The sequence below is a fragment of the Sus scrofa genome, chromosome 2, assembly GCF_000003025.6.
Source record: "Sus scrofa isolate TJ Tabasco breed Duroc chromosome 2, Sscrofa11.1, whole genome shotgun sequence".
Lineage (NCBI taxonomy): Eukaryota > Metazoa > Chordata > Mammalia > Artiodactyla > Suidae > Sus > Sus scrofa.
In genome coordinates this window covers 73,969,020-73,995,341 of record NC_010444.4, presented here as the reverse complement: position 1 = coordinate 73,995,341, position 26,322 = coordinate 73,969,020, and the positions used below count along the sequence as shown (strand labels likewise).

Sequence of the window (26,322 nt, the reverse complement as noted above, 5' to 3'; positions counted from 1 at the left end):
AAGAAAAACACACACACACACACAACCTGGATTTTGCTGCAAGTAAAATTTATTAAGCTCCAGGCAGCCACCTGGCCAGGCAGGCCTTAGCACTCTTCTGTTCTAGAATGAATGTCAGCTGTTCTGGCCCCACCCCATCCCCAGGAGGCCCACTTTGGAGAAGCTCACGTCCCTTAGCTAAAAGCTGATATCCAGGGCCCTTGACGTAGAAAAGCAAGTGGGATATCAAAAGTATACCCCTGGCTTTTAAGGGAGAAAAAAAAATTTGACAGGGGGAGCTTCTAGAAAAAATTTTTCTGGACCGCTCATCCTAATGACTGCTGCGGGGCTTAGGATGTGCTTCCTCCAAGCTCCAAGAGGGTGAGGGACTGGTCAGTTTTAAGGACCTCTGTTTTCCAAGGTGGCAGCTGCGATGAGCTGGGAGGAATGCACAGAAGCCCGTGTTCCCAGTGGGGTGTCCCATGCGGCCTGCCAGCCCCTCAGGGAGGACTGGGCAATCCGAGCCCCTCTCCTGTCTCTTCTACTTCTTCTCTTCTGGGGCTTTCTCCACAACTCCGGGGGCAAAGGGTCCCACCAGCCACATGACGGGTGTGTTCTGAGCCACATAATCCACCACGTGGTCCAGGGCCTCTCGGGCCCTGGCCACCTGCTCGCGGCTCTGCATCAGGACGTTGCTGGACAGGTCCTGGAAGGAGTGCATCCCGGAGAAGGTGGCCTGGAGGTCCTCCACTTGGCGGCGAGCCTGCAGCGCCTGCTCCTTCACGTGGGCGGGCAGCCCCTGGAGGCTGGCGCCCAGCGAGGCGCAGGTGGTCTGCAGCTGCTGGGTGACGTCACGGAACATGGTGAATGTCTGGGACTCAACCTGCTGGCAAGGGGTGGGGGCGACAATCAGGACCGTCTGAGTTGGGGGTAACTGGATCCAAAGCCTGGGGCAGGGAGAAAAAATGGGGGTTCTACTGCCCACCTTGGAGAGGCCATCGAGCCTTGGGCTTCAAAATATTGGTTTTTTTTTTTAATTTTATGGCCTCACCCATGGCATATGGAAGTTCCCAGGCTCAGGGATTGAATGAGTCGCAGATGGCGACCTATGCCGCAGCCGCAGCAATACCAGATCCTTTAACCCACTGAGCCAGCGGGGATTGAATTAGCACCTCCGTAGCTACCCAAGATACTGCAGTGAGGTTCTTAACCCACTGCACTACAGAGGGAATTCCCAAAACCAGCTCTTTGAGCTGCAAGAAAATCACCAAATTGCAAAACAGGCATAGACATTTTTCCAGAGAAGATATACAGATGGCCAATAAGTGTGTGAAAAGAGGTCCAATCTCATTAGTCATCAGGGAAGCACAGCTCAAACCCACAATGAGAGAGCCCCTCACCCCTACTGCGATGATTAGAGTCAAAAAGACCGATAACAGCAGGTGTCGGTGAAGATGGGGGAGAAACTGGAACTCTTGCACACTGCCTGTTGAGTGGTCACTTTGGAAGATGGTCTGGCAGTTCCATGAAATGTTAAACTGTGGTGTTAGCACACCCACTCCTAGAGACCCACCCAAGAGAAGTGAAAACACATGTGCATGCAAAGACTTCCACACAAATGTTCAAAGGGGCATTATGGACAGCAGCCTCCAAGCGGAAACAACCCAAACGCCCACCAACTGGCCAGTGGAGACACAAAATGCAGTCCATCCACACATTGGAACATTCTTCAGCAACATTCTTCAGCCATAAAAAGAAGTGAAGCACTGACGCTCACTACAATGTGGACAGACCTTGAGAACACGATGCTCAGTGAGAGAACACACAGTGTGTGTTCCCTTGAAATGAAATTCCCTTGAAATGAAATACCCATGGAGACGAAGTACATTTGTGGTTGTGGAGGAAGGTGGAAATGGGGCGTAACTGCTATTGGGGGCGAGATCTCTTTTTGGGGTGATGGGAATGTTTTGTTTTGGCCACCCTGAGGCATAAGAAGCTCCTGGGCCAGGGATCAGATCCCAGCCACAGTTGCAACCTATGCTGCAGCTGCGGCAACACTGGATCCTTTAACCCACTGCCAGGCTGGGGATCGAACCTGCGTCCTGACATTGTAGAGACGCTTCAGATCCTGTTGCACCACAGCAGGAAGTCCCAGGGAATGTTCTGAATGAGTTGTGGTGTTAGTCACACAACCTGTGAGTATACCAGAAATAACAACTACTGCCTTGTACACTTTATTTTGGCCAAGCCGAGGCATGCGTGCAGAAGTTCCTGGGGCCAGGGACTGAATTTGAGCCGTAGTAGGGACCCAAGCCACTACAGTGATAGTTCTGGATCCTTAACCCACTGTGCCACAAAAGAATTCCATCAATAAAACTGTTTTTGGAGTTCCCATTGTGGTGCAGCAGAAATAAATCCGACTAGGAACCATGAGGTTGTGGGTTTGATTCCTGGCCTTGCTCAGTGGGTTAAGGATCTGGCATTGCCATGAGCTGTGGTGTAGTCATAGATGCAGCTCGGATTCTGCATTGCTGTGGCTGTGGTGTAGGCCAGCAGCTGTAGCTCTAATTCTGCCCCTAGCACTTACGTGTGCTGTGAGTGCGGCCCTAAAAATCAAAAAGTAAAATAAATAAACAAAACTGTTTTAAAAAAAAATTTTTTTGGCGTTCCAGTTGTGGCTCGGTGGGTTATGAACCCAACTAGTATCCATGAGGATATGGGTTTGATTCCTGGCCTCGCTCAGTTGGTTAAGGATCCGACGTTGCCATGAGCTGTAGTGTAGGTCACAGATATGGATCAGATCCTGAATTGCTGTGACTGTGGTGTAGGCTGGCAGTGGTAGCTCTGATTCTACCTCTAGCCTGGGAACTTCCATAGGTTTCAGGTGAGGGCCTAAAAAGCAACAAAAAAAAAAAAAAAAAAAAAAAAAGGGAAAGAAAAGAAAAGAAAAAAGAAAAGGTTTTTAAAAAACAAGAGGCCTGGAACAACTTTCTAGGCAGAAAATGGAAGCTGTGAGGGAAACTGCAGTTTAGATCAGGTCCTTGACGCCCTCAGTGCGGGAGGAGATCAGAGCAGGCTGGGTGGCAAGACTGTGCCCTGAGTCCTGTCAGCTGAGGGCTCTGACCTTGAACTTGGCAGGCAGGTGCCTATAGAACCAATATCTATTTTCTGGCTGCTGCCTTTAGGAAAGGGGGGGAAGGGAGGCAGTTTTAGGCGGTTTAAGTCTGAACGCTGAACAGTCCTGCATTTATAGAGATATTCATGATATCTTTATAAATATTATTTTTGTAGCACTTAGTATGTGCCTTATACATCGACTCCTGTGTGTATATGCGTATATATCTAAATAACTCACATACCAGAAAATTCACCTTAAGTGTACAGTTCAGTGATTTTTTTAGTATATTCATGAGGTTGTGCAAGTGCTGCCTCTAATTCCCGAACATTCCATCCCATCAAAAGAAACTCCCTCCCCATTTCCCTGCTCCCAGCTCCTAACAACCACTAACCCACTCTCTGTCTCTCTGTATGTGTCTGTTCTGGATGTTTCCCAGCCGTGGAATCGCACACTGTGTGTCCTTCTGTGTCTGCTTCTCTCACTGAGCATCGTGGTCTCAGGGTCCATCCATGTGGTAGGGAGTATTGGTGCTTCTCTCCTTTTTCAGGCTGAGAGATGCTCCCGTGAGTGGAGGGACCACATTTGTTTATCCGTCATCTGTTTATGGACAGTTGGGCCATTTCCACTTTTTTGGCTGTTGTGACTTGTGCTGCTGTGAACACACATGTTCGTTTCACCTTCACACCCCTGCAGAAGGTCCTATATCCCATTCACAGACAGGGAAACGAGGCCTAGAGAGGTTAAGCTGAGAAGCTGTAGTGCCAGGACGGTCCCAAGAGTGAGAGACGATGGCTCAGAATGAGGAGGGAAAAGTTACATACAAGAGACTGATGCTTGGGATAGACTGGAGGGGCCAGAGAATGTTCATTTGTGAGAAGCTGTCACCCAGAGCTAGGCGGGCGACTATGAAGAATGCAATGGGATGCTGGGATGGGGGAGAAGAGGAGTAAATGGAGCATGGCTTGGAATTCAGCAGGTTACGATGCATCCTGATCAAGTGTCTCATAGTTGAGAAGCAACACCTGCAACCAAGAGCAGCAATCCAGGTGGGCTTCCTGGAGGAGGAGTCACTGGGTCCTGAAGGCAGTTAATGGGAGCTCGTGAGGCTGGGGAAAGCATGCCAGGCAGGTAGGTCTATTGATCGGAGGTGGGGAGAGGGAAGTCAGGGCCCTCAGCACCCTGTGCCCCCCACTGGCCGTGGGTACCTCTGGCTTGGCTGGGTCTTCCTCCCCGCCCTGAAGCCGCTTCTGGTTCCAACTGAGCCACATCTGGTGTAGTTTCTCCTGACCCTCCACCAGCTTCTGATCAACTCCCTGCTTGACAGTTTCCATCTGGAGCAAAGAGAGAGCAGTGAGAGAGAGTGGCTGCCTTGGTGCTTGGCCAAAGCCAGCAGGGCCCCTGGGAACCCACGGGGATCCTGGGAGAGGTGGGATTCCAGGCAGAGCCTGGGGACCTCCTTTCATCCAAGATGGGGAGGGACACTGCTGTTCTCATAAAGGGTCCCCACTGGCTGTGGGCTTTAGGGTCACCAACATGCTTTGCGTGTTCACGGAGTGGTGGTCATGGAGTCTCTGCAGCTCCCCCCACGTGGCCTGTTTCTCCACCCCCTGCAAGTGGGCCCGGCCACATGACCAGCTACGGCCAATGGGACACGAGCAGGTAAAGTGTAAGCACAGGCTTAAAAGGCAGTTGCAATGGAATATGACTCAGCCTTAAAAAGGAAGGAAATTCTGACACACGCTACCACGTGGATGGACCTTGAGAGAAGCAGACACAGAAGGACAAATACTGTCTGATTCCACTCCCAGGAGGTACTTAGAGGAGTCAGATCCACAGAGACAGAAAGTAGATGGTGGGGGCTGAGGGTGGGGGAGTGAGTGTTTCATGGGGACAGAGTTTCAGTTTGGGATGATGAAAAAGTCCTAGAGATGACGGTGGGATGGTTGCACAACAAGGTGAATGTGCTTAATGTCACGGAGCTGTGCGCTTAGACATGGTTAAAATAGTGAATTTTGTTATGTACATTTTACCACAATTAAGAAATTTCAAGGAGTTCCCTGGCGGCCTAGCAGGTTGAGGACCTGATGTCACTGCTCTTTTCACTATGTCACTGCTCAGGGTCAATCCTGGCCTGGGAACTTCCGCATGCCATAGGGGCAGTCAAAAAAATTTTTTTTCAAGAAAGAGATAGTACCTAGCAGAAACTAAGGAAAGAGAAGGGAAAAACCTAGCTGTTTAAAGGACAGAAAAATTAAAAACCTCAGGGGGAAAGATTTGACTGCAAAGAGGCAGGAGGGAATTTCTGGGGATAATGGCAATGTGACACATCTTGAATGCAGCGGTAGTCACATGCCTGTTTATATTTGTAAAACTCCTCAAACTGTACACTTTAAAAAGGGTGATGTTTACTCTAGTAAATGACATCTCAATAAAAGCAACTTTATTTTTGCCTTTTTTGGGGGGCAGGGGGAGGCCCACACCTGCAGCATGTGTTTCCAGGGTAGGGGTTGAATCAGAGCTGTAGCCACTGGCCTATGGCATAGCCACAGCCATACCAGATCCGAGCCGTGTCTGCGACTGACACATCACATGGCAACACCGGATCCCCAACCCACTGAACGAGACCAGGGATTGAACCTGAATCCTCATGGTTACTAGTCAGATTCGTTTCCACTGAGCCACGATGGGAACTCCCAATAAAAGCAACTTTAAACAAAGTGCTCATGTATTCGCACTGTACCTGAGTCTCTAGGAGCCTGGCGGGGGGGGCGGGGAGCCTGAGGCGTCCTGCTGGAGGAGGCGCCCACCCCGCGAGATCCGGCCTCCAGCTAACCTGTCATGGGCTGAACTGTGTCTTCTCCTAATCCCTGTGTTAGAGCCATAGACCCTAGGACCTCAGGATGCAACTGGGTTTGGAGATGGGTCTTTAAAGATGTGACGAATTTAAAATGAGCTTCTTAGGGTGGGCCCTGACCCAATACGACTGGGGTCCTTATGAAAAAGCGAAATTAGGACACAGACACGTGTGGAGGGATGACAGGGCAAGGACACAGAGGGAAGGCAGCCAGAGTTCCCGTTGTGGCACAGTGGTTAACAAATCCGACTAGGAACCATGAGGTTTCGGGTTTGATCCCTGGCCTTGCTCAGTGGGTTAATGATCCGGCGTTGCCGTGAGCTGTGGTGTGGGTTGCAGACAGCTCGGATCCCAAGTTGCTGTGGCTCTGGCGTAGGCCGGTGGCTACAGCTCCAATTCAACCCCTAGCCTGGGAACCCCCATACGCCATAGGAACAGCCCAAGAAATCACAAAAAAAGACAAAATAATAATAATAATAAAATAAAAGAGGGAAAGCAGCCGTCTACATGCCAGGGAGAGAAGCCTCAGAAGGAAAGAACCCTGCCGACACCTTAGACTCCAAGCCTCCAGAACTGTCAGGCAACAAACGTCTGTTGTTTAAACTGCCCAGTCTGTGCGACATTGTCACAGCAGCTCCTAGCAAACACAGGCGGATGTGTGGAATGGGGAGGAATAAGCTGCTAGGTTTGGGGAGGGGTTCATTGGCACTGCTGGCCAGTTCCCCGCCCCCACCCCCATCACCATGGGCCTCACCAGGCTGAGTGCTTGCGACAGCTGCAGCAGGGCCTCCTGGGCTCTCTGCCTGGTGTGCTGTAGTTTGCCTAGAGAGTGTTCATAGGCCCGCTGGCGCAGCCTCTCCGACAGGGAGCCCAGACGCACGAAGTAGCTCTGATCCTGCCGCTGCTGGGCCACCGAGGCCATGTCAAAGCCCTCCAGGGACGTGGCAAGGTGGGCTGTAGGGGAAGGCAGGAGAAGCACCATAAAGGCCTGGGTCTGTAGTTGTAAAAGAATTTCCCTGCCTTGGTTTTCCCCATCTGCAAAATGGGTATGATGGTGACCAAACGTCCCAGGGTTAAGAGTCCTTAGACTAGGAGTTTCCTGGTGTCTCACTGGGTTAAGGACCTGGTGTTGTCACTGCTGTGGCGCAGGTTCCATCCCTGGCTGGGAACTTCTACATGCTGTGGGCACAGTCACATCCACCCCACCTGTGGTTTTGGTATGACCCCTGAATACAACCATTCACATTCATTATACATTGTCTATAGCTGCTTTCAAACTGTAGCAGTGGAGTATGCAGCCTCTTGGCCTGCAGGAGATGAAAATATTCATTACCTGGTCCCTTACAGAGAACAGTTGGCCAGTTCTACACTAACACTCAGCATAAATTAATAAATTAATAGTGGCCAATCTCAGAGGCCTCTGGTGGCTCAGCAGGTTAAGGATCTGGCATTGTCACTGCTGTGGTTTGGGCCATTGCTATGCTGTGGTTTGATCCCTGGCCTCAGAATTTCCTCATGCTGTGGGCATGGCCGAAAAAAAAATTAGTGGCCATCTCTCACAATGTTCTAGGTGCTTCACATGCATTCTTGCGAAATCTTAACTCTATGAGGGAGGCACTGTTACTCCATTCTTACGAATGGGGGAAACTGGGGCTCAGAGAGGTTAAGCAACCTACTGAAAGTCACACAGCTAGGAAGTCACAAGTCAGGATTTGAAGCCAGGCCCCACATTCTTAACCATGATACTTGATGGGAGAAGTCTGAGCTACATGAGAACCATCTTCACAGCAGGGAAGGAAAAGTCAGACTATCTAGTCCAAAAAGTGCTTATGAAGTTACAACAGGATAGAAATCCATCTGCCTTTATTTGATCCTATCTTGTCCCTCTCCCTCTCCCTCTCTCTCATATATATATATATACACACACATATATATATATTTTTTTGGCTGAGGCATGAAGCAGCTTGATGTGGAATCTCAGTTCCCAGACTACGGATTGAACCTGGAAATGGTGAAAGCGCCGAATCTTAACCACCACACCACCAGGGAACCCCCCTGCTCCCTGTAGACTTTAATATAGTAGTTATTAAAGTTTCAGTTTGTAGGTAACCCATCTGGATTTGAATCCAGCCCTACTCATTCACGCTTCGTGAATGGCAGGAGGGTCTACAAACTGGGCCAAATGCCTTTAGCAATAACGTTTTACTGACACACAAGCACATCACCCCCATTCATTTTCCTATTGTCTGCTTTTGTGTTAAAACAGCAGGGCTGCATGGTTGCGACAAAGACAGTGTGGCCCCAAAAGCCAAAAATACCTATTACCTGGACTGTGAAGAAAATGTTTGCAGGAGTTCCCGTGGTGGCACAGCGGAAAGGAATCCGACCAGGAGCCATGAAGTTGCGGGTTCAATCCCTGGCCTTACTCATTGGGTTAAGGATCTGGTGTGGTGTAGGTAGCAGATGTGGCTTGGATCCTGAGTTGCTGCGGCCGGCAGCTGCAGCTCCTATTGGACCCCTAGCCTGGGAATCTCCATATGCCACAGGTGCAGCCCTTAAAAGCAAAAAAAAAAAAAAAAAAAAAAAGCAAAAAAGAAAATGTTTGCAGCGCCCCTGGATGCAGAAGTGATTTGGCCAGTAAGCCTCAGTTTCCTTTCTGTATCACCTGGAGTCAGAGCCACCTAAGATGTGGAATTTGGACTATGCTGTGTTCAAAAAGGCACACAAATGAACAAATGCTTAGCTGTATTTATTATTTGCAGTTGATCTGTTTATGCTAAGTGATAAAGTTCCCCTTCTAAAAGTATCTGGGAAGGTTGAGGGAAGGGAGACTATCAAATAAACAGAACAGGGAGTGTGAACACATGACCAAGATAACTTGAGGAAAGTGCCCTGCTCAGGCGCCAAGAGCAGGGCTGTTCTATGCGAGATCTCTACTTTAATCACCTACATGTGCCTCTCCCTTGCACTGGGCACTGTTCCGGAAATGAAAGACAGGGAAAAATCAAGCAACATAATCCTACAAGGGCTCATCCATCCCCCACTTGATCAAGGTAAGCCTTCAATCAGGGGAATTCAGTTTTTTCTATAAACATTATGAAATTCTGGAAGAACACACTCTAATCCAGGATTAATAAACTTTTTCTGTTATGGGGCCAGCTTTATCAATACTTTCAGCTTTGCGGGCTATACTGTTCCTCAATTAATCAGCCTTGTCATCATTGTCCAAAAGTAGCCATAGGCTAAACATAAATGAATGGGCGTGGATATGTGCCAATAAAACTTTATTTACAAAAGCCAGGAAGAGTAATTTCATGATAATATTTTAAAAACTGAACAAGGAGTTCTTGCTGTGGTTCAATGGGTTAAGAATGTGACTGCAGGAGTTCCCACTGTGGCTCAGCCGTGAGCTGTGGTATAGCTCAAAGACACAGCTCAGATCCCAAGTTGCTGTGGCTACGGCTGTGGCACAGGTCAGCAGACACAGCTCTGATTCAGACCCTAGCCTGGGAACTTCCATATGCCACAGACGCGCCCTTGAAAAAAAAGAAAAAGAAAAAAGATTTTAAAAAAAGAATGTGACTGCATCAGCTTGGGTCTCTGCAGAGGTGCAGGTTCAATCCCTGGCCCAGCACAGAAAGTTAAAGGATCTGATGTTGCTGCAGCTGCAGCTTGGATTCAATCCCTGGCCTGGGAACGTCCATATGCCACAGATGTGGCTGTAAGACAAAACAACCTGAACAAAATAGATAACCAACAAGGACCTACAGTATAGTACATGGAACTACACTCAGTATCTTATAATAACCTATACTGGAAAAGAATCTTGGAGTTCCCTTGTGGCACAGTGGGTTAAGGATCCAGTGCGTCACTGCTGTGGCTCTGGTTATTGGTATGACGCAGGTTTGATCCCTGGCCAGGGAACTTCTGCATGCCACGGGCACAGACAAAAAAAAAAAAAAAAAGACCTTAGATTGTAATGTGTTGTGTTAATCTGCGTGTTCAAACCTATGGGTAAAAACTCCCTCTTTGCTGGTGGAGGGTGCTGGTGAACCAGCCCATGATGCCAAAATAAATAAAAAGGGGGAAAATTAGCCACTTTCCCTGCTTTTCCTCTATAAACAGTACTTTGGGCATCACAACTGCAACAGAGCACTTTGTCTAGGGACATTTTCCAGCTAACAGAGAGACAAGTGCTACTCGGAAGAGCCACACGTTGCAATCCCCATGGGAAAAAAAATAGAGACTGGAGATAAAGATCAGGAGATGAGCACCCATCACGAACCACATTTATATGAAGTTCCAGAAGAGGCAAAGCAGTGGTTCTCACCCAGGGCTGATCCTGCCCCCAAGGGACACTGGAGACATCTGTGGTTGTCACAATTGGGGGTGCTCTGGCATTGGTAGGTGGGGGCTAGGGATGCTGCTCCACACCCCGAAGTGCCCAGCATGGTCCCCACAGAGGATAACCCTGCCCCCACGGCCACAGTGCCACTGTTGGGAAATCCTGATCTAGTCTGTCTTCAGGTTTTTCCAGTTGCCCCGAATGTTTGGTTCCTCTTGGCCAAACCCCTGGCCAAGAGGCTGCTCCCTCTGGATGGAGCATGGTGTCTAGTAATGTATGGTGGGCACTGGAGTCTGCAATGCTGGCACAGCTGGAGGTGCCAAGCATGTGTGCAAAGGATGGCCATCTCCAAAAGGTGAGGCCAAGGCCAACTGCCAGAGCTGTGGGTATGAGACTGCCTGACTGGCTGCTTTGTCTCAACAGTTTCATCCCCAGTTTGTTTAATTCTATTCATTCCTGCCACCATCTGGTCCAGCCCCGTCATCACTCCTCTGGACCAGCACAGTGCCCTCAGCCCTGGATCCCCAGCTCTGCCCTCGCAGCACGGTTTGTTCTCCCTGCAGCTGCCACCAGAGGGCACATGTGAGCACCTGAGTTGTGTCCTGCCCTCCTTTGCCCATAGCCCTCCAAGGCTCCCATCTCTCTCTGGGGAAAAGCCCTGCAAGGCCCTGCTCAACTTCCCTCCCTCCTCCCTCTCTCCCCCTCCCTCACTCTGCTCCAGACACCGCACAGCCCCCTCACTGTTCCTCCAACACCCCAGGCAGGGCCCTGCCCCCAGAATCTGTTTTCCAGGCATCTCTGCCCTGACATCAGCACGCCTCCTCCACACACATCTGGGCAATCGTCACCTCCTCCAGAAACCTCTCTCCTTTAACCTAGTTTCTGCACACTTTAGACTGTAGGTTCCATGAGGGCAGGACTTTGTTCACTGATGTACCCCTAGGACCTAGAAGAGGGCTTGGCAGCTGGTGCTCAAGGAAACTTGGAACAAACAAATAGATGCCCAGGGTGGGGGGATGATAGAGGTGTCTGAGTGATTTTATTTGGGGATCTGAGCACCTGCTGCGCGCCAGGCACAGATCTAGACATGGGATACAACTTTTACTTTGTGGACTTGATGACCAGTGCCCAAGAGAAAAAAACAGAGCCGGGCTGAGGAGGTTTCAGGACTCTATATGACTGATGGATGGTGTGATCTTAGAGGCATTGTGGGGATGTGGCATCTGAGCACAGGGCTGGAGGTGAAGGTAATGGGTATCTGAAAGTCATGGGAAGGGAGCTCCTGGTAGAGGAAACAACCAGTGCAAAGGCCCTGGGGTGGAAACACGGTCAAAGATGGCCAAGGAGGGCATTGTGGCTGGAATAGAATGTACGAGGGCAGGCTGGTAAGTACAAGGTGGCCTCATACAGAATTTGGGCTCTTATCCTAGGGAGGTGGGAACCCTGAAGGCTGTGGGGGGAGGAGGGGCTGGACCTGAGTGCTCACGGGCACCCTCTGGTGGCTACTTCAGGGAGGACAGACACTGGGAATCAGAGAAGAGGGGATTTAGCTGGTCCTGCCTGGTGAGTGACAGGGGCTAAGACGGATGGGGAGAGGTGGCAGGAAGGAGATGAGAGCATGTGATGAGAGGGACCCCATGTCAGGAGGCGGGGGGGGGGGGGGTCCCAGGCCCGCACGGTGTACTCACCCAGCTCAGCGTCCGTCATGGGGAGGTGGTTGTCCACCCACTCCTCCGACTTGCCCAGCACTGTGTCCACCCCGCTTAGCACCATCTGGCCCACGCGGGAGCCCATGACCGAGTGGACGCTGCTGGTCACCATGGACTTGGTCAGGTCCACGCCGCTCTGCACAGCACCCCGGGTCACATCCACTGCCTCAGTCACCCGGGAGGCTACTGTGTCCTTGGCGCTGGACACTGTGTTTGACACAGCTTCTCGGGCTTCCGACACCTTGGACGACACAAGCTCCTTGGTGTCTGCTAGGACCTATGAGAAAGGCCAGCCTCAGCATCTCCGTTCTCCCTTTGTACCTGGGTATCCCTACGCCTGCACCCCAACTTCCGATGGGCTGAAGGGAGGAGTTCCAGCTCTGGGGGGGACACTGAAGGCTGGATGCAGTTAAGGTCACATGCTCTGGAGCTGGACAGCCTGGTGAGAGGCCTTGGCTTGGAATGTCCTAGCTGTGTGGCCTTAGGCAAGTCACCCTACCTCTCTGTGCTTCTATTTCTTCTTCCCATGGTGTTATGGGCTGCATAGAGTTGAAGCCCTAACCCCCAGGACCTCAGGATGTGACTGTATTTGGAGAGAAGATCCTTAGTAATTAAGAAAAAATGAGGCCATTAGAGTGGGTCCTAATCCAGTCTGACTGGTGTCCTCATAAGAGGAGATTAGGACACAGGCACAGAGGGGAGACCACGTGAGGACACAGGAAGACAATGGCCATCTACAAGCCCAGGAGAGAGGCCTCAGAAGAAACTGGCCCTGCCGACACCCTGATCTCTGACTTCCAGCCTCCAGACTTGTGAGGAAATGAACATCTGTGGTTTGAGTCCACGCCCCTGCCCCCGGCTGTGGCACTCTGTCACAACTGGCTAAGCCCCAGGGCTAGAACAGTGCTAGGCTGAAGCACAGAATCAGCGCAACAGCAGAAACTAGAGACACACCTGAAAGAGACCACTCTGATCCCACACTAAGAACCATAATCTTGTCTGGGTAGGTGGTCAGGGTGCTAAATCCCCCAGGACAGTGCTACTCATCCTGGTGATTCTGTCCCCAGGGGACACTGGGGACATCTACAGTGGTCACAACCAAGGGTATCAAGTGGGGGGGGGGACAGGGTGCTAAGTCCCTACTCATCCCAGATGGTTCTGCCCCCTGGGGACAGTGGGGACATCTTGGGACATCTATGGTGGTCACAACTGAGGGTGCAACTGGAATCAGGTGACTGAGGGTCAGGAATGCTGCTCAACACCCCTCAGTGCCTGGGACGGCCCCCTACAGAGAATGACCTGGGTATCCATGGCATGTGGAAGTTCCCCAGCCAGGGATCAAACCTATGCCACAGCAGGAACAATGTCCAGTCCCTAACCACTAGGCCACCAGGGAACTTTCGCATTAGCTACCTTAAACTCCCCATAGCAAATGGGTGATGTGCCCAAAACATTAATCTTTTCTGGATCCCTGAAGCTAGCATTAAAACATTAAGAATCTGGAGTTCCCATCATGGCGCAGTGGTTAACGAATCCGACTAGGAACCATGAGGTTGCAGGTTTGGTCCCTGCCCTTGCTCAGTGGGTTAACGATCCGGCGTTGCCATGAGCTGTGGTGTAGGTTGCAGACGCAGCTCGGATCCTGCGTTGCTGTGGCTCTGGTGTAGGCCAGTGGCTACAGCTCTGATTCGACCCCTAGCCTGGGAACCTCCATATGCCGCGGGAGCGGCCCAAAGAAATAGCAAAAAAAGACAAAAAAATAAAAAAATAAAATAAAACATTAAGAATCTTACTATGATAGGAGTTCCCACTGTGGCACAGTGGAAACAATTCTGACTAGTATCCATGAGGATGCGGGTTCGATCTCTGGCCTCGCTCAGTGGGTCGGGGATTGAGCATTGCCATGAGCTGTGGTGCAGGTCTCAGATGTGGCTCTGATCCCGTGTGGCTATGGCTGTGGTGTAGGCCAGTAGCTGTAGCTCCGATTCAACCCCTAGCCTGGGAACTTCCATATGCTGTAGGTGTGGCCCTAAAAAGCAAAAAAATACAATAAATAAAATAAAATCTTACTACGACAAACAATAAAGGAAAAGCATTTTTTTAAAAAGGGAACAATAGCATTAAAAAAAAAAAAAATCAATGAAGAGTTCCCGTCATGGCTCAGTGGTTAACGAATCCAACTAGGAACGATGAGGTTGCGGGTTCGATCCCTAGCCTCACTCAGTGGGTTAAGGTGCGGATTCGATCCCTAGCCTCACTCAGTGGGTTAAGGATCTGGCATTGCTGTGGCTGTGGCGTAGGCCAGCGGTTACAGCTCTGATTAGACCCCTGGTCTGGGAACCTCCATATGCCATGGGTGAGGCCCTAGAAAAGGCAAAAAGACAAAAAAAAAAAAAAAAAAAAAAAAAAAAAAAAAGTCATTGAGATTCAACACTTGGTATGAACCAGGCACCATTCTGAATCCTCCAGTGATGAACCCACTTCAGCAAACCTCCATGACAGATGAGCATACCCATTCCGCAAAAGAAAGCAAGGCTGAGCAGCTTATCTGAGGGCTGTCCAGCTGCTAAGGGGCAGAATCTGGATTTTAACCTGGTATTTCAATTCCATCACCTCTCGACTGGTTAAAGAGGGTCAGCAACTTTCTCTAGGAAGGCCAGATAGTAAATATTTTTAGTTTTGCAGCCAGAGGGGCTCTATCCCAACTACCAAACGCTCCGGGGTAGAGCACAAGCAGCCACAGATGACGTGTAAGCCACTGTCTGCACCACTGTGTGTGCCAATAAAACTTTATTTACAGAAGCAGGCGGAGGGCCTCTGGAATGGCTTTGCATTGCATCCTTGGGGAAGCAGCTCCAGCATCCAGCAGGTACTCAATGATGCATTCCTGGTGTTCCTGAGTCTAAGTCCTTAAGCAGATCTCTATGCCTAGAGCACCCTGGAAAACTGAAAACCATGATCTTATCCTAAGTCGGCACTCCCCTCACCACCTAGATCCTCCTACTTGTGAGAATCAGTCTCTTTTGCAGGGAGAGGATGTGATTGTCAGGTCTGAATGCCAGCACTAAGCTCACTGAGCACACAGTGGAGCTGCTACCTAGCTCATGCTGGCCTGGGTTCAAATCCCAGCTGTGACAACACCACTGTCCCATGAGACCAGGGAGAGCTACCTCTGCCCAGAGGGGGACCTCACAGGGCCCAGAATCAAGAGTGCCTCCTAAGCTTGTTCAATAAGTGGTGCTGGGAAAACTGGACAGCCACATGGAAAAGAATGATATTAGAACACTCCCTAACACCATACACAAAAATAAACTCCAAATGGATTAAAGACCTAGATATAAGACCAGACACTGTAAAACTCTTAGAGGAAAACATAGGCCAAACACTCTCTGACATAAATGACAACAACATCTTCTCAGATCCACCTCTTAAGAGTTTCGACAATAAAAACAAAGATAAACAAATAGGACCTAATCAAACTTAAAAGTTTCTGCACAGCAAAGGAAGCCCTAAACAAAACGAAAAGACAACCCACAGAATAGGAGGAAATCTTTGCAAATGAATCAACTGACAAGGGATTCATCTCCAAAATTTATAAACACCTTCTGCAGCTCCATACCAAAAAAACAAGCCTATCAAAAAATGGGCAGAAGATCTGAACCGACAGTTCTCCAAAGACATGCAAATGGCCAAAAAAACACATGAAAAGATGTTCCACATCACTCATTATTTGTCAAGCCACATGACTGACAAATCCAGATCCTTAACCTGCTGCCACCTGGGAACTTCTAAAGTCTTTAAAATAAGGGAGTTCCCTGGTGGCGCAGTGGCTTAAGGATCTGATGTTGTCACTGCTGCGGCTTGAGTTACTGCTGGGGTGTGGGTTCAATCCCTGGCCCTGGAACTTCCACATGCCATAGGCATGGCCAAAATAAATCCAATCCAATCCAATAAAATAATTTAAATTAGTGATTGAGTTCCTCAGTCACACTGGCCACATTCTAAGGGCCCAGCAGCCACATACAGTTGTTGGTTTCTGTGTTAGAGGATGCAGAGAAAGAACATGTACAGAGAAAGTTCTACTGGACAGAGCTGGGCTAGGAGGATCTTCTTTAAGGGGAAGGGTAGGCCTCTGAAGAGGTGAGTTTAGAACTGAGACCCGAAAGATTGGTCCATGAATAAGGAACAGCACATGCAAAGATCCTGGGGTAGCACTGAGATGCATGTGGTCACTGAATGTGCTGCTCTCGCCTCCCCAGAATGAAAGTTCCATGAGGGCAAGGGCTCTGTTTCTATCACGAAGTCTGGTACACATGGGCACTGGTGTGACTGAGCAGGAGGACAGAGGCCAGCGCAGATGGAATGGAGCAAGTGAGGTGGGGGGGGGGGGCAGCAGCAGCAGGGCCAGATCTGGTTGGGGCCATGCCAAAGGCTTTGGCTTTTGCTCTGAGCAAGGTGGGAAACAAAAGGATCTGGGGACACCTGCCTGGCATTTAGAATGTTCCTCCAGCTGCCCAATGCAGGCTGCGGGGTGAGGTGGACAGAGGTGGGATGGGGGTGCAGGGGAAACTGTCCCACTCATCTGCTCTGGTTAAGGTGGGTCCACAGACAGTACCCAGGTAGGCCCTACCTCGGTTGAGCATCCCCTCCGCCCCCCAGGGCAGAGGTCAGTCACCTTCTCCGATGGCTGCTGCAGGATGGGCAGATTTTCCTCCAGCTTGTCCAGTCCCCTGTGGGCGTATTCACTGGCTGATGTGACTAGGATTGGGGGTGGGGGCAAGACAGAGTAGCTGATGGTTACTGCGCATGTGGGGCCCTCCTCCCCGGGGGTCCAAGAAAGCCCACAGATCACACACCCCCGCCCCGCCCTGCCCCACTACAGCCCGGAGTGGGGGGGTCGCTGCTCTCCCCAGGCTTCACTCACGCTGGGGTTCCAACTTGGACAGGATGGGCTGGGCCCCGCTGACAGCAGCCGCCGTGAGGGTCTTCACGCCCTTCTCGGCCACGTCGCAGACGGTCTTGACGTGGGGGTGGCTCTCCTTGGTGGACGTGTAGGCAGCAGACACCATGTGGCATGTGGAGCTGATGAGTGGCATTCCGGCCACGCGGTCCACCACGCTGGGCTATGGGAAGAGCAGCTCCAGCCTGAGCTACCGGGGAACTGCCTGCCCCCCCGCCTCGCTCTGTGCCCACGCGGTGGAGCAAACCAGGAACGCCAGGGCTGCCTTCATCTGGGCCCCACAGCCCCTTATTTTGACCGTGACCCTGACATCCACTGTGCGCCAGGCAGTCACAAGACACAAGAACCCCAGTGTTAAGAAATTCAGGGTTTAAAACGGAGGTCAGGAAACTCTGGCCTCCAGCCAAGTCCAGGCCACCACTTGATTGATTTTATTTTATTTCATTTAAGAAATTTTTTTGGCCATGGCATGCAGAAGCTCCCAGGCCAGGGACGGAACCTGTGCCACAACAGCGACCCAAACCACAGCAGTGACAACGCAGGATCCTTAAACCACTGAGCCACCAGGAACTCCCATTTAATCCAGTTTTAAGTGCCTAACTTAGTGGCATTAAGTCCATTTACATTGTTGTGCAGTCATCCCCACCATCCATTTCCAGAATTTTCTCATCGTCCCAAACTGAAACTGTCCCCATTAAACACTGACTCCTCATCCCCCTAACCCTGTCATCTACTTTCTGTCTCTATGGATTTAAGTCCTCTAGGGACCTACTAAGTGGGGAATCATACAAGATTTGTCCATTTGTGTCTGGCTTCTCTCACTAACCTGTCTTCAAAGTTCAGCCACATTGCACTGAGTTTCAGTACTTCACTCATTTACACCGCCGAATAAAATTCCATGGTACCTAGCTTTAAAAATAAAGTGTTAGTGGCACATGGCCACACCCATTCATTTACATACTGAATATGGTGCCTCTTACCCTACAAGAGCAGAACTTAGTGGTCAGGACAGCCCTTCTGAGCCTCAGTTTCCCCATCCATAAAATGGGAAGTCATTTCTGTCCTAAAGGAGTGGCAAGGATGACCTGAGTGAAGATGTGGGCAAGATGTAACTCTCACAGGTGCTACTTGTACAGCTTGTGCGTTTTTTGTTTTTTGGTTTGTTTTTTTTTTTCATTTTCTTGGCCAGAGATCAAATTCCCACCACTGCAGTGACAATGCCAGATCCTTAACCCACTGCACCACAGGAGATCTTCTACAGCTTGTGTTTGAGTTCACTTATTTGCCAGTCCATGGAGAAGGGAGTATTTTTCCAATTTTACAGAGGGTAAACCGAGGCTTAGAGAGGCCAAGAGAGTCACCCAAGGTCACAAACCCAGCCAGTGGTGAAGTTAGACTTTGGATGCAGGCAGTCCTCCTCCAGGGTTTACCCAGGAGGTCTCCTCAGAAGTTCATCACAAATTTCCCATGCCATCCAGCAATTCTGCTCATAGGAGTCTACCCTAAAGACAGGAAAACACATGTCCACATAGGACATGTATACAAATGTTCATGGCAGCCTTATTCATTATGGCCAAGAAGTGGAAACAACCCCAATGTTGACCAATTACTCTATGGATTAAAAAAAAAATGCGAGGAGTTCCCGTCATGGTGCAGTGGTTAACGAATCTGACTAGGAACAAGGAGGTTGCGGGTTCGGTCCCTGCCCTTGCTCAGTGGGTTAATGATCCGGTGTTGCCGTGAGCTGTGGTGTAGGTTGCAGATGCAGCTCGGATCCCACGTTGCTGTGGCTCTGGCGTAGGCCAGTGGCTACAGCTCCGATTAGACCCCTAGCCTGGGAACCTCCCATATGCCTCAGGAGCGGCCCAAGAAATGGCAAAAAGACAAAAAAAAAAAAAAAGCGGTATAGAGCATGTTTTAAAAAATAGGAGGTCTCTGGCCTAGCAGTTAGGGATTTGGCCTTGTCACTGCTGTGGTTCGGGTTTGATCCCTGGCTTGAGAACTTCTGCATGGCTTAAAAAAATAATAATAGGAGTTCCCATCGTGGCTCAGTGGTTAACAAATTTGACTAGGAACCATGAGGTTGTGGGTTCGATCCTTAGCCTTGCTCAGTGGGTTAAGGATCCGGCGTTGCCGTGAGCTGTGGTGTAGGTCACAGATGTGGCTCAGATCTGGTGTTGCTGTGGCTCTGGCATAGGCCAGCAGCTACAGCTCCAATTAGACCCCTAGCCTGGGAATCTCCATATGCCACAGGTGCGGCCCTAGAAAAGGCAAAAAGACAAAATAATAATAATAATAAAATAAAGCACCAGGGAAATGCAAATCAAACTACATGAGATACCACCTCATACCCCATACTTGTTGGGATGGCCACCATCAAATAAACAGAAATTAACAAATGATGGTGAGGATGTGGGGAAACTGGAACCCTTGTGCGCTGTTGGTGAGAATGCAAAATGGTGCAGCCACTATGGAAAACATTATGGTGAGGCCTCAAAAACTGAAAATAGAATTACCATATGAGCCAGGAATTGCCCTTTGGGGACTAGACACAAAGGAACTAAAAACAGAATCTCAAAGAGAGATTTGTATACCCATGTTCAAAGCAGCATTATTCACAGTAGCTACAACATGGAAGCAACCCAAGTGTCCATTGACTGATGATGGATAAACAAACTGTGATCCACCCACACAGTGGAGTATGGTTCATCCTTAAAAAGGAAATGCTGACACTCACTACAATGTGGATCAACCCTGAGGACATTATTAATGGGTACAGGGGTTCCATGTGGAGAGATGAAAAAGTTCTGGAATTAAATAGTGGTGATGGTTGCACATGGTGAATATACCTAATGCCACTGACCTGCCTACTATAAAATAGTTAAAATAATTTTGTGGGTTTTTTTATTTTCCCCTCCCATGGCAGGTGGAAGTTCCCAGGCCTGGGACTGAACCCACACCACAGCAGTAACCAGACTCCCAGTAGTGACAACGCTGGATCCTTAACCCACTGAGCCATCAGAGAATTCCCAAATAGTGTATTTTTATCTTAGCACAATTTTTAAAAAGGAATGAAGCACATGGGAGTTCCTGTCATGCCTCAGTGGAAATGAATCTGACTAGCATCCATGAGGAGGCACGTTCAATCCCTGGCCTCGATCAGTGGGTTAAGGATCCAGCGTTGCCGTGAGCTATGGAGTAGGTCGCAGACACGGCTCAGATCCTGAGTTGCTGTGGTTGTGGCATTGGCCGGCGGCTACAGTTCCAATTCGATCCCTAGCCTGGGAACATCCATATGCTGCCAGTGTGGCTCTTAAAAAAAAAAAAAAGAAAGAATGAAGCACAAGTACATACTACAACACAGATAAACTTCAAAAACATTATGCTCAGTGAGAAAAGCCGGATACAAAAGGGTCTCATGTTGTATGTTTCCATGCACATGAAATGTCTAGAACAGGCAGTCATAGAGACAGAACCTTAATGAGTGGTTCCCAGGAGAAGGGGAGATGGGGAGTGACTGCTATGGGGTCTCTTTTGGGGGAGATGAAAAATGTCCTGTGTGCCGGGGATGGCTGTCTAACTTGATAGTTTTCTAAAAATCATTGAATAGGATTCTTCAAAAGGGTGATTTTTTTTTTTTTTTTTTTTTTTTTTGTCTTTTTGCCATTTCTTTGGGCCACTCCCGAGGCATATGGAGGTTCCCAGGCTAGGGGTCAAATCAGAGCTGTAGCTGCTGGCCTACACCACAGCCACAGCAACGCCAGATCCTTAACCCACTGAGCAAGGGCAGGGATCGAACCTGAAACCTCATGGTTCCTAGTCAGATTCGTTAACCACTGCGCCACGACGGGAACTCCAAAAGGGTGAATTTTTGTTTTTATTTTTTTTCTTTTTAGGGCCACACCCACGGCACATGGAAGTTCCCAGGCTAGGGGTCAAACCGGAACTTCAGTTACCAGTCTACGTCACAGCCACAGCAGCAATGCCAGATCCGAGCCGTGTCTGTGACCTACACTGCAGTTTGCAGCAATGCTGGAGCCTTAACCCACTGAGCAAGGTCAGGGATTGACCCATATCCTCACGGATACTAAATCAGGTTCCTGAGCCACAACAGGAAATCCAATGATGAATTTTATGGTGTATGAATGATAACTTATTTTTAAAAAGCTGTTCATTTATTTAATTTTTTTGGCCATGCCCCCTGGCATGCAGAAGTTCTGTGCAGGGATCGAACCCATGGCCATAGCAGTGATCCTAGCTGCCACAGTAACAACGCCAGTTCCTCAGCCCACTGTGCTACAAGAGAGCTTCAAAAGGCTGGTTATTAAAAGCAGACTTTAGGAGTTCCTCTGATGGTGCAGCAGGTTAAGGATCTGGCATTGTCACTGCTGTAGCTCAGGTTCAATCCCTCGCCCCCAAACTTCTGCATGCTGCAGGTGTAGCCAAAAATTTTTAAAATAATAAAAAATTTTAAAAGGATTTTGGAGTTCCCACTGTGGCCCAATGGGATCAGAGGCATCTCTGGAGCCTGGGATGCAGGTTCAATCCCCGGCCCAGCACAGGGGGTTGGGGGTGGATCTGGCATTGCTGCAGCTGCAGCTTATCAAACTTGGCTCAGATCTGATCCCTGGCTGCAGAACTCCACGTGCCTCAGGGCAGCCAAAAAGGAAAAAAAAAAAAAAAAGGAGGGGGGCCTTTATTTAAACTGGGAAGAAACAGTGGAAATAGAAACTGACCTCCTAGAAGGAGGACCCAAAGGAAAGCTGCCAAGAAGGTCTGCCTGCGGGGAGTCAGGCAGTTTCAAACAGAGCTGTACCCCTGTTCTCCCAAGAGTCCCTGCAATCCCCAGTTCTCCCACGGCCACCTGTTAGTGGGGCGGGCGCCTGTGAGGGGCTGGCACAGTGGCTCTCCCCAACCCACTTGGAAGGGTATCTCTGCCAGAGCACCACCATGTGGGAAGCCTCAGCCCATAGCTCCCAGACCTTCCTCACCTGCTGTACCGGTTCTTCCGTGGTCACCTGGGTGCTGCTGGCACTGGCTTCTGTCTCGCTGGCAGACATTTCTCAGAAGCAGGTCCTGTGGACAGAAAGACTAGTTAGGGTACAGCCTGCTCTGCCCTTCCCTCCAGGGGGAAGTCCAGGTTCACACCTGCCCTCTGATCACCCTCCACCCCCATTTCCTAGAGCCCTGCCTTTCCCTCCTTAACACACACCTGTAAGCCTGTTCCAAACAGGTGCTGATTCAGTGGAGCAGGGTCGGGGGGCAAAGTCTGCATTTCTAACAAGCTCCCAGGTGCTGCTATGCAGCTGATTCCAGGGCCACGTCTCAAGGGGCAAGGTCTGCTCACAGCCCTCCAAGGGCTCACCTATATTAATACTGTGGGGAGACACCGATGGTGCAAAACCCCTGGAGAAGGCAATTTGTCGATTGCCACTGGGCTGCAAGAAGCATCTTCCCTTTGACCCAGAAACCTCACTGCAGGGACAGTTCCACACCTGTACTGCCACGTGGACAGCGGTGTCAGCCACAAGGCACTGGAAACAACAGGGTTGCCCAACAGAAGGGGACTAAAGAAAATAACTCTGGTACTTCAGGGCAATCAGCTGAAGACTGGAAACTTACATGTAATTGACACAGAACAAGATACTATTATTATTTTTTTTTTTTGTCTTTTTGCCTTTTCTAGGGCTGCTCCTGTGGCATATGGAGGTTCCCAGGTTAGGGGTCTAATTGGAGCTGTAGCCGCTCACCTACACCACAGCCACAGCAACGCCAGATCTGAGCATCGTCTGAGACCTACGCCACAGCTCACGACAACGCCAGATCCTTAACCCACTGATCGAGGCCAGGGATTGAACCTGCAACCTCATGGTTCCTCATCAGATTTGTTAACCACTGAGCCATGACGGGAACTCCAGAACAAGATACTATTAAGAGAGGAAAGGTGTGAGTGGGGCTAAAGTTTTTGCTTGTATTTGCACAGAGTCTTTAAAGAGACACAAGAAACTGTTAACAGTGGCCACCTTCAGGTAGGAAGATCGGATAACTGGGGAAGGCCTCTGACTTTTAAGCCAGGTAGATAGTATTACCTGTTCAAAAAACAGTTAAGCTTAAAAAAAAAAAAAAAAAAAAAAAAAAAAAGGAGTTCCCTGGTGGCTCAATGGGTTAAGGATCCAGATTTGTCACTGCTATGGCTCAGGTAGCTTCTGTGGAGCAGGTTCAGTCCCTGGCCTGGGAACTCCCACATGCCACAGGAAAAAGTTAGACCATGCTTGGCCCCTCTGCAGACCAATCAAGTCAATCTCAGGGAAATGGGAACAGCAAGGGAGAGCTCCCTGGGTAAGCCTAATGCACACATTTGCAGGCTCAATGGCCTCAACAGTTGTGCTCCATTTTCCTGGCCAGGTGAGATGAGATGGGCAGAGTGTTGTCAGATTAGATTTCAGGAGTCCCAGCTCTACCCATGCTGTGCTACATTGGGCAAGGAAGGTCTTCTCCCCTGCCTCAGTCCTTTTGTCTGTAAAATGGGGCTAAAGGTAGTACCTGCCTTAAGGCTGGTTCCTCAGGTCGTTCTGGAATGAGCCTGTGGAGAACCCCTGACCTTGAGTCTGTGAATTTCCTCCCAGACTCCATGTTTCACCATCCTGCAAGTGGAACTCAGCTAACCGAGCTTTTGAGAGCATCAGTTCTGGAGTCTAAATGGAGCTTTAGGAGTTCCCTGGTAGCCTAACAGTTCAGGATTTGGCATGGTCACTGCTGTGGCTCAAGTTCAGTCTTCGGCCAGGGAACTTCCACATGCCGTGGGTGCAGCCAAAAGAAAAAAAGTAAACTGGGTTCTAACCCTGGATTTACAACTCTGAAGCTAGAAGTTGGGAAGGCAGCCTCCTCTCTGAGCCTCACTTGCCTCACCTGTGAAATGTGGATAATGGTTCCTAGCCTAAAGTCCCTGTGGACTGGAGGAGAGGCTGCACATGCGGCACTTAGCTTGGTATCTGGCACATAGTAGGTGCTCAATAAACAGATCCATTTCACACCACTCTGTCTGTCCCATAGAAACGGGTGAAGCCAGCCAGGAATGAGCTTCTGCTTGGTAGGAAGGACCTCCCCCCCAAATGGGAAGTGGGGCAAGGAGGCACACCTACCCCTGGTGAATATCACCTGAATCCTGTTCTCCCCCTCACCTTCCCTTGAGCCTCAACTCTCCTGGGCAGCTCAAAGGTCCTCTTTCCCATGCCTTTTTTCCATCAATCCCTCTGGAACCAGTTGAACCAAGGGCTGCCGTTGCAGATGTCAGCACACCCATTTCAAGTCCTGGGGATCAGCAACGTGCCTGCAGCTGACTCCAGCTGCCAGAGGGAGAACTGGCCGAAAGTGGCGGAAGTCACATAGCCCTCCAGCCGCAGCCAGGACATACTAAGATCCAACTTCCAAAGTTCCCAGAAACTGCGGACGTAGGCTCAGGCCCTTCTCTCACAAAGGTCGCAAGGATTCAGATAAGGGGTAGGGAACTTCCCACTGCTACTTTGTGCAATCCAGTGGCCACACCCACCCAGGAGAAGGGGGCGGAATTTGCCCAAGACCTCGCCGGGGTCAGCTGGGAGGCCGGAAGGAGGGCTGGGGAGGGGCTAAGTCCCCAGGGGGCAAAACCACTTGAAGGGGAGGGGGCTTTGCCAGGCCGAGGGATTGGCACCCGGTGCGGGGAGGAAAGGGGCCCCTCTGAAGACCCAGGGACAGCGGAATTCCTGTGCGGAACCGGCTGCAGCCTGTCTCCAAGGTGCGTTTGTAAAGCAAGAGGATGTGGTTTGGGACGGACTTAGCCCCCTCTTGATCCTGCCACTTCTAGTGTGTGTGTGTGTGGGGGAGCTCTTTCGTGCTCCCTCGCCCCCACGAAAGTCCTATATATTGAGAGGGAAGAATCTGAAAGTCTGAGCCTGTTCCAAAAGTTGGATTCTTCTGAGGGAGGGCTGTTCAGCCCAGGTTGGAGACCCCTCCCCAGGCCGCGGAGATAAACAGAGCACCCTGGGAAGGCCCTCTCCGCCCCTTCCTCCCCAGAGGCGTCCCAGGCTCAGCAGCTCCCAGCCTCCCCACCCCATTCGGGGACCCCGCCTCTCACCGCGGTCAGCTGGACGTCCAGGGTGCAACAGCAGCTACTTCAAGGCCAGCTCTAAAACCGTCCTGGGCCAGGACAAGGCGGACCTTTATACTCGGGGGCGGCGAGGGGGGGGGGTGAGCGCCCGGGAGTGACGGGCCGGAGGACCAATCCGGTTGGGGGACTGCCCACCACCAGGCCACGCCCCTCGCCCCGCTCTAGACGTTGGAGGCTCAAGTGTTGCCTGAGAAGGGACGGACGGACCTGGCGGCTGCGCGTGCCCTCCCAGCAGTGTCTCCAAGGTGGGGAACGACCCTAGTACGACACCGGATCCAGCCAAGGGACGCGCCCTCCCCACCAGGGACCTTATGAATTCTGGGACTTAAGTGCAGTCCTGGCGATCCCCACCCGCTTTCTCCTGGGACCAAACTGAGGCTGTGAGAACTCAGAGATCATTCAGTGATGCTTCCGTCGTGTCAGGGACCACACCCCACCCCTGGGCGGGAGGAAGATGGAGCCGAGCCAGACCCAGCATTATTACCAACGTGCTCTGACCTGCGTCGTAACACTTAATCATACCAACACTATGCATTCCTTTATTATCCCCATTTTGCAGATGAGAAAACTGAGGCCCAGAGACAGCCCAGGGCAGTGCAGAGGCCAACTCATGGATTTCTGACTCCTGGATCAATCTCTTACTGGAGTTGCTTCACTTGGATTCCCGATCCCCTCCAAAAAAAAAAAAAACCTCCTTTATTTTCTTGGTCTGTAAACCAAGGTCTCAAATTCAGATGGCCCCAGGGGCCAGACAGGAGGTAAATGCCTCTGTTAAAAAAAGTGGCAGCATGCCCCGCCTAGAGGGAGCAGAGCCTTACTGTGGGGGAGACTCACCCAGAGATTCACAGAGCCACAGGGATTCCAGACTTTGGACAAAGTGTTCAGCCTCTTTAAAAAAACTTCTGAGGAACCAAATAAAACCCAGTGGAGCCATAGCCAGTCTAGGGCACCAGTTTGCCACCTCTGCTGAAGTATGTGGGTTGGGGTGGGACTTCTAGAACTTCCAGAAAGAACATGGAAAAAACTACTGTCTGTGACTAAGTGCCTTTTTTTTTTTTTAGAAGGTCTACACTAGCGCTGTGTGACGAGCTTTCTGAGATGTGGGGCATGTTCTAGAACTCTGCACCACCCAATTAGTGACCATTGGCACATATGGCTGTTGCCCATCAAGAAGCTGAACATACATACTTAAGTAACACAGCTTGTCAGAT

At 50.3% G+C, this 26,322-nt stretch overlaps 1 protein-coding gene across 6 annotated transcripts; it reads right to left on the bottom strand.

The window, feature by feature from the left end:
• Positions 28-25,193, bottom strand: PLIN3 (perilipin 3). 6 transcript variants are annotated; one of them, XM_021082016.1, is made up of 9 exons: positions 25,079-25,174; positions 21,957-22,041; positions 17,792-17,874; positions 16,930-17,128; positions 16,681-16,763; positions 11,985-12,282; positions 6,706-6,905; positions 4,303-4,428; positions 28-865 (listed from the first exon to the last, which is right to left on the bottom strand). In XM_021082016.1, the coding sequence occupies exons 4-9, from the start codon at positions 17,099-17,101 to the stop codon at positions 521-523; spliced, it is 1,224 nt and encodes a 407-aa protein (XP_020937675.1). In that variant the 5' UTR covers positions 17,102-17,128; positions 17,792-17,874; positions 21,957-22,041; positions 25,079-25,174; the 3' UTR covers positions 28-520.

What these genes read in the sequence shown, in the direction of transcription:
- PLIN3 (XM_021082007.1), bottom strand. Translation starts at nt 22,025, where the DNA reads ATGTCTGCCAGCGAGACAGAAGCCAGTGCCAGCAGCACCCAGGTGACC. An exon ending in CGGAAGAACCGGTACAGCAG is followed by an intron (nt 17,129 to 21,956) that starts GTGAGGAAGGTC and finishes CTCTTCCCATAG; the next exon opens with CCCAGCGTGGTGGACCGCGT. An exon ending in AAGACCCAGCCAAGCCAGAG is followed by an intron (nt 866 to 4,302) that starts GTACCCACGGCC and finishes ACCCCTTGCCAG; the next exon opens with CAGGTTGAGTCCCAGACATT.